The following is an 8,265-nucleotide window of genomic DNA, read 5'->3' as shown; positions in this document are numbered from 1 at the left end:
TCGCGCGTGGAGTTTGCCGCATGTGTGGTCACTTCAATGCCTGCGTTATGGGCAGCCGCGAAGCTACCGGTTTGACTGCAGTCTTGGTGCCCCGTGGAGGAGCTTCTTCTGCGGACCCCAATCAGGGCCCCTGGTGATTCCCCTTGCAGGCGGCAGGTGTTGGTGTGTGGCCTGGAGTGGCTGCATATGGACTCTCTCGACCTGGCGGCTGGCCGTGGTAGTGGGGAGGAAGGCGTGGCGTACATGAGCCCCCACCTGTGGTTCCACCTGCACAAGCAGGACGGCCCCACGCTGCTCGTGCGACCCACGGCTCGCCTTCGCCTGGTGAGCAATCTCTCTCACACTCCCTGCCTGCATGACTGGCTCTCTCTTTTGGGCAGCAACCTTGTGTGTGCCGAGCAAACATTCTTCCCTTTGTACTTTACTCGTGTCACTCACTCACTCACTCACTCACTCACTCACTCACTCACTCACTCACTCACTCCACTCACTCACTCACTCACTCACTCCACTCACTCACTCACTCACTCACTCCACTCACTCACTCACTCACTCACTCACTCACTCACTCACTCACTCACTTTTTTGCACGGTGGCTGCTTTTATGATGAAGGCGAAAAATGAAAACGCGTGTGGGTTGAGATTTTGATCCACGTTAGAGATCCCCTTCAGGTGGTCAAAATTAATCCGGAGCCCTCCACTACGGTGTGCCTCGTAGCCCACGTGCAGCTTCGGCGTGTTAAACCCCACAATCAATCAATCAATCAGCTTTCTCTTTTGTGCGGCGATCTCGCGTGTGCTGGGCAAATGTCCATCCCTTTGTACTTTACTCATTGCCACAGCACTCTGATTGTAATTGCCATCCCCATCACGACCCACGAGTTATGAGTGGGACCACGATTTCGTTCCTCGTAGAAGACAGTGCTGGATCGTTCCACTTCTCGCGACAAGTGGAATGGGAATCAATGGGTGCGTCCAGCCGTTGCCCGTCATCATATTCCGTGTTCTCCCTACTGATCTCTCCTTAGCAGAGATTCACAGTGAACTGCTTTCGCTCTTTGTTTTTCGTGGTCTACACAAGTAGTAGTAGTGATATTCCGAGGAAACGATGACAGCTTCGAAAGCTGCCCAGTCATTGAGGGTTCCAGCAAGAACTGTGGTAATGCAACTGGTGTCCGTTTGGTTATGTATAAGTACACCTTTTGTAAAATTTTTCTTTCTGCAATGTACCGTACTTACCCGATTCTAACGCGAACCCGATTTTCCAGGCAAAAAACTGAAAAAACTTGCACCTCCAATTGTAACGCGCATGGAACTTTGTGAGCAAGAAAAACGAATGCGAGAGAAACGGGCAATTTATTTCCCGAAGTAATCTCACTCATCTCACTCCTCGCCGCTCTTTGAGAGTTCCTTGTTGCTTTCCGCTGATCACAACATCTCGTCCTCAGTGCCGTCAAGCGCGTTCGCGACACCACACTTCTGAACGAACGTTCAACCATGGTCGATGGGATCGTGGCCCACGCCTCGCACGCCCATCCTGTGAGCATCTCCAGAGGCGCACGCTTCAGCCAACCGCTCGTTGTGAACGCATGGGAGTCGCTCGTAAGCCGTGGAAGCGGCGCACCTTCGTTGCCGCTGCTGCCATTGCTGTTATCAAGTGCGCAAGTGGAACAATTTGACGATTTGTGTGAACGCCGATAGAAAAGTCTAGGTGCCTAGGCATCCTGCATCCGAAAAATTGTTGCTAAAAGCTTTGGCGCCATCTTGAGGTGGCGATGGCAATGGGTGAGATGAAATTTCAGCTGTTTCGCCAGTTTGGGTTCCTATCCGATTCTAACACGCATGCGATTTTTCGGCCTATTTTTCCCGGTAAAAAGTGCGCGTTAGAATTGGGCAAGTACGGTACGTTGGGCATATTCCCAAGAGGTGCCGAAATATAACATGCGAGGTGCATGTCGGACCTTGATTTTTGAAAATTCAATTTTGAAGGGTCTTCAGTGTGGGGAAATTTTGTCTTCTGCTTGAAAACCCTTGAATTCTTTGGGCGATAAAGAGGAGGCCTGGTTGTACGTCCTGCCTTTCATGGCTGGTCAGCATGGTTCTGCACACTTCCCGTCAAGAGAATGCTTTTACAATTTAACGTTAGCTCAGGATTGCATGCGGGTTGCATTATATGACGGCTTGGGCAGAACTGGATGTCCCCACATCATACGAGAGAGAAGCTAGCACCTTCTCTCGTTTGAAGCCCTAACCACATAGACGTGAAATCACACGTCGCGCGAGCGTCGGTGTCGTTCGGCGGCAGCGCGCGGGCACGCAGGAGAGGGCGAGTAACCGCATGAGACTACGAAGTCACACACAAGCCGCTGCGGTGGCGTGCGTTGCTGGACACGTTTGTATTAAAGGGACACTGAAGTGAATTTGTCAAGCTCCCGTTTTTGCTTGCACTGCGTAGACTGGCTCAAATTAGTACACTTTTCATCGTTTATCCGGTTGACAAATCGGTAATTATTTTACAAAGCGCGAAAGAAGAAAAACTACCATGCGCGATTTGCGGCGGCCGCACCAACTAAGGCTGTGACGTTGAGAGGAGGGGCGCCGTGATTGGACGATGCCCAAGGTTAGCAATCACACAAGTTTCGGTTTCGGTTCTGTAAAACATAATCAATGGCTTTGTTGGATGGGCATTCTCAATATCTCAGTAATCATCGTACCGCGCTTCTGCCATGTTGTCGGCTGTAAAATGCACAAGATAAGCCTCCCAAGACGGCTTGTAGTCGTAGCATTCACTAGCCGAGACCTACGCAGTGCATGAACGCCCTCCGCGTACCCGCAGACGCCCAAATGTCATGCGCTTTTCCCCCATATTTGGAGCTTGCCTCCCTCATGCCTGTATCGTAAAAAGCGTGTTCGCACCAGGCCAAGGGTCTGTTCATTCTGGCCTGTGCCCACTGCCTGCAAGCAGTCGGTGCTTATGGCAACAACACGCCAACGAGAACTCGCTAGCGCGCCAGTGCCAGCCTGCGCGCGTTTTGTGAACTAGTTCGTGTAGCCATGAACGTTGCGGCCCCAAAAAAGGTGAACTCAATATAGAAAACATCGGCGGAAAACAAAAAAGTTAACTACAAAAAAAAAAAAAAAGCACGTACCCGCGGGGATTCGAACTCGTGACTCGCAAAACATTTGGAATGAATTCCTAGCGCCCCAGACTACTAGGCCACGGAGCGGAACGGGAATGCCTTGCTAATATAGGGTATATATTGTACAACCGGTTTACACTTTTATTTAGTTTTGGCATTTCAAGCCGCTTAGGTGACTATTTGTTGTACTGCGATCGTGCAGTAAGCGTCGCCCGAGTTTCCACAGTAGCTCACGTCTAGCAATTGCATTTCGTAGACGGAAAAGCGTTCGCAGATGCGTAGTCGTGCTGCTGACCGCTGTGCTTGTTCGCCCAGCGCAAAAAAGTGCTTCCCGCGCCCTAGTTTTACGCTGTACGGTAAAAATATCAGTTGATTTTATTTGCTTAGTACCTATATTGACTTCGCTGACTCTTCTCCCGCCTTCAAGAGGCCTTATATTTTCCTACTGGTGTACCAGTCAGCGAAGCGTCGCATGTGCAGCGCTTGTGTGAAGCGACCTTGACTTGGAGCTAGATACAGTGTACAAACAAACCAAGTAAAGAAAGGCACATTCTTCCATTCACAAACGTGTCCTGGCTTCGTTTCAACTAAGCGAACGAATTGCGACCAAGCAATTTTTTTTTAACCTCCTTGATTGCGACGACCCGCCGGCGGCCGGCGGACGAAACGCTGGTTGGGCCGACTGACTCTGTCGGCCGGGGAGCCGTGCAGTAGCGCAGCCGTGACGCAGCCAATTGCCAGCTCATCCCCTCCTGACGTCACACTAAAACGCCACAGAAAGTGGGCGAGCGTAAAGAGAGGAGGACAGCGTTTTCGAATTAGTTTTTCTACTAAATAAAATCGCGTAAACGCGCCTAGAGTGGTCGAAACATGGCCTGGGGACTCCGGACTACAATTTGCGCTAGTAATCCCGCAATGTTTACATATCACTTCAGTGTCCCTTTAAGCATGCCATTCTGTTGAAGTCATTTATGAGCAGTTATCAAGACCTTAGCTTCACACACAAAAAAGAACAAACATTTGATTGATTGATTGATTGATTGATTGATTGATTGATTGATTGATTGATTGATTGATTGATTGATTGATTGATTGATTGTAGGGTGTAATGCACCGACGCAAGGCAGGTGATGAGGCGCGCCGTAGTGGAGGGCTCTGGATTAATTTTGACCACCTGGGGATCTTTAACGTGCGCCGAAATCTCGTACACACGGGCGTTTTTGCTTTTCGCCTCCATCAGAAATACGGCTGCCACGAAAAAAAACAAACAGATCACTTGGCAGTCTTTATTCATTGCTAAGTATATTTGCGGGCAAATATTGAGATGCTGTGAAGTGTATTTGAAGTCATCACTCTCAAATCTGAATAAGATAAGATAGGATGATAAACGAAGACGCACTTCGCACAACTTCTTTACTTGCTACTTGATTTAAAGGGAAGGTGAAGCGGTTCTAGAATTAAAAGACCAGTTGACTAGCAGCACGTACACATTGAATAGTTCCCAGGTACGAAATATTTTCGCAATTGATGCAACAGAAGCGACGCAATACGCAAACAAAAGTGGCCCGATGCCCCGTCCCCGTCTCGGCGCGCGATGCCGGAAGACCGAAGAGCGGAGGCAAAAACCGGCCGGAAAACGTCATACCTGGACTTCCGGCCGGATCGGCCGCCTCGGCCATGCTCTTTTCGCCGTGTTTTGTGTAGATGCTCGCCACAGGAAGAATGATACTTGTTGTTGTTGATAGCACTCATTTGTACAATTTTCGTGTTCAAAAAGTATGCACGAATGCCATACGAGGCATGCGTTACCATGCCGTATTCCTAAGCAGGATAATACCATGCTGGGATGTTTTAAAACATATGGGAGTGACAGCAGAGGTGGCTGTGCTTGATGACAGAGAATATACCATATTTATTCGAATCCAGGCCGGCCCCGATTCTAAGTCGACCCCCGAAAGTCCGAAGCCACGAAAAAAAAAAAAAATTGCCTCGAATGTAGGTCGAACAAAAAGGCGAGGTCAGCGTTCACAAAAAGAAAACACGTTTATTGAACATGAAGATGCGGGGCTCATTCTGAGTCATCATCGCTGCTAGCCTCGTCGCTTTCCTTATCACTGTCATCTTCAAACAGTGCGCTGTCCTCAGTACCATCAAGCGCATTTGATATGCTGCACTTTTTGAAGGAGCGCACGATCAAGGTTCCAGGGATGGCGTCCCACGCTGCAGCTACCCAGCCTGCCACATGCAACAGTGATGCGTGCTTGATGCGGCCCGTTGCCGTAAGCTGATCGTTTTCCTCGTTCAACGAAGTCAGCCAATGCCATCTCCATTTCGTGGTGACGGCCTTCTCGTGGTCCGGTGAATGCCATCCTCATTGCGGCGCATGCAAATATCTTTTCCCGTTGCGTCCTCCAACGACGGACATTTTTTTCATCCACGCCGAAGTCCCGCCCAGCTTGAACGTTCAACGACAACTCCGCGGCTAAAACAACTTTTCTTTTAAAAGCGGCACTATAATGGCATTGCGCCGTCAAAACCAAACGCCACACCACACGCAGGCCACTATCCGCACAGTTCAAAATGGCGGCATCGCCCCCAGCTATGGCCCCTTAAGTGGCTACTGGCTCATCTAGTAATGGCTACAATACTTTCTTTTCTGGGTGGTGCTAGCTGCGCGCCACTTCCCTCAATTTTACTTGGAAATGGCGCGTGTTTCAAAATCCTCGAATCCAAGCCTACCCTGGAGTTTGATGTGTCAGTTTTTTAAGAAAACTACCGGCTTAGATTCGAATAAATACGGTACTACACTACGTTAGATACTTTGTAGTAAAACGCTCCAATGCATTTTCCCGTTTTTTTTTTTTTTTTAATCCTACGGACATAATGTTCACATTAGATGCAAGATTTAGGAAGAATGGTGAATACTGCTGGGTGTGTTCGGATAAGGACAGCCAAAGTGGTGCCATGACCATTTTTTGTTTGAGATGAAACTTTAATATTGTGTAGAGCATTGTACCTTCACCATAGAACTGGCATTAGTTTAGTGAGACACACCATCGTTGATTTAATAAAAAAATATTTAGAACGCGATTGGTCCGGGCTACTTTCCACATTGCTTGGTGTGGCAACTTTGGGGTCCTGTAAAACTGTGGAATGGGACCTCATTTTTCCGAGTTAGAACAAAAATAATGCAAGAAATGTTTAGCTTTCTAGAAAACTCAGGAAATGAATGCCATTTTGTGTAAATATCGCGAAAATTGAGAAACATGATTTTTTTAAAATGACGTCGAAAGGTGAGCCTTTTTTCAAAATTTTCCTTTTTTGTCGCATTTCACGAAGCGGTATTTGATAAATTTCCTTAGTAGGGCATTGAGCAGAGTATGAGGTGTTCAGCAGCCCCTCGTAAACACGTCTCAAAAACTATATGGGTGAGCCTTTAAGGCGATGTGTAAAAAAAAATTTTTTTAGGAGTGCCACTTTTGAATGTCATTGCTCTCGCTACTAAGTTTGAGAAATATTTTCTAAAAAAATATAAATATTGCAAATTCAATTTTTGATAATCGGGCAGAAAAGTTTGCGAATTTTGTTTAAAAAATTAGGAAAATTTGGAAAAAATTTCACTTCGTTTTACAGGACCCCAAAGTTGCCACACCAAGCAATGTGGAAAGTAGCCCGGACCAATCGCGTTCTAAATATTTTTTTATTAAATCAACGATGGTGTGTCTCACTAAACTAATGCCAGTTCTATGGTGAAGGTACAATGCTCTACACAATATTAAAGTTTCATCTCAAACAAAAAATGGTCATGGCACCACTTTGGCTGTCCTTATCTGAACACACCCTGCTGTACTTTGGCCCAGGATGTTTCGTTCAGTTCCAGAAACAAAGTCACATTTGTTCAGGAAATACCTGTTTCGTTAAAAGCGTTGGTTTTCTGTCCCGGATGGGCTTAGAACAGTGCTCACAAACCCAATTTTTGGCGAAATTAAAACAAGGTGCCAATCCTGATAGTTTGTGCAGGATAAGTACCGTTGTGCAGAGTTTTACAGTGACGCGTCCAAGACTACAACTTCTGTGGCTTGTGCTGCGCATGGGCCAAACTTTCACGCCAGTAAAACAATGACCTTTTGTAGCAGTATATTCACAGCGGAAGGATACGGCATTTTAATGGTATTAAATCACATAGTCCAATATCAAATCCATCGTGTACACAGACTCTCTTAGTGTTGTAAGTGCACTTGCATCCATAAAGCGTTCTAAAAACTTTGTCCTCAATAATAAGGCTATCATGTCTGCATATGCATCAAACCTTCAAATAACTTTCTGTTGGGTTCCAGGCCACTGTGGTATTGCCGGGAACGAAACCGCAGATCGACCCGCCGCGGTGGCTCAGTGGCTAAGGCGTTGCGCTGCTGAGCACGAGGTCGCGGGTTCGATTCCCGGCCGCGGCGGCCACTTTTCTGATGGAGGTGAAAAGCAAAAACGCCCGTGTGTACGAGATTTTGGCGCATGTTAACGATCCCCAGGTGGTCAAAATTAATCCGGAGCCCTCCACTACGGCGTGCCTCATCGCCTGCGTTGCGTCGGCGCGTTAAACCCTAAAATCAATCAATCAAAGAAACCGCAGATCGAATGGCCACTGCTGCTACACTCTTGAATACAGTGGACATAGCAACAGTGCCATACACAGACATGAAGCCACACATCAGACACCAACTTCGCAACAGATGGCAAACACACTGGAGTGAACAGACAGATAACAAGTTACATGTTATAAAACCACGCTTGGGACCATACACCACTGACACACGCAACAGATATACAGAAGTTGCCCTTGCTAGGTTACGGATAGGGCACACACATGTCACACACTCGTATCTCCTCACGGGGTCTTCAAGACCTCTGTGTGGCAGGTGTGGAGAGGCCCTATTCGTAGTTCACATACTCATTCAATGCAAAGCACGTCGCACAACTATACAGACTACACGTCCCACTACACCCAGCGTTTTTCGTGTCTCACGATCCCATGTTTTCTATCAAGTGCGTTTTTAAATATTTAGGAGAAGTTAAATTTTTAGAGCTAATCTCATACCATGCATGATCACTCCCTGGCCCTATACACCAG

General features: G+C 47.4%; 1 protein-coding gene across 1 annotated transcript in view; it reads left to right on the top strand.

Annotated features, from left to right (window-relative positions):
- Window positions 1-8,265, top strand: part of LOC144177807 (peroxisomal ATPase PEX6-like) — a 172,525-nt gene that overhangs the window by 10,060 nt on the left and 154,200 nt on the right. Inside the window, exon 4 of the mRNA XM_077705390.1 lies at window positions 150-324. Coding sequence (XP_077561516.1) covers window positions 150-324 — 175 coding nt within the window. The remainder of the gene's footprint in view (window positions 1-149; window positions 325-8,265) is intronic.

This window comes from Haemaphysalis longicornis, unplaced genomic scaffold, assembly GCF_048455015.1.
Source record: "Haemaphysalis longicornis isolate Haplotype H1 unplaced genomic scaffold, Haemaphysalis longicornis Haplotype H1 scaffold_1, whole genome shotgun sequence".
NCBI lineage: Eukaryota > Metazoa > Arthropoda > Arachnida > Ixodida > Ixodidae > Haemaphysalis > Haemaphysalis longicornis.
The sequence above is the reverse complement of the archived record's forward strand: the minus strand, read 5'-3'. Positions and strand labels throughout refer to the sequence as shown.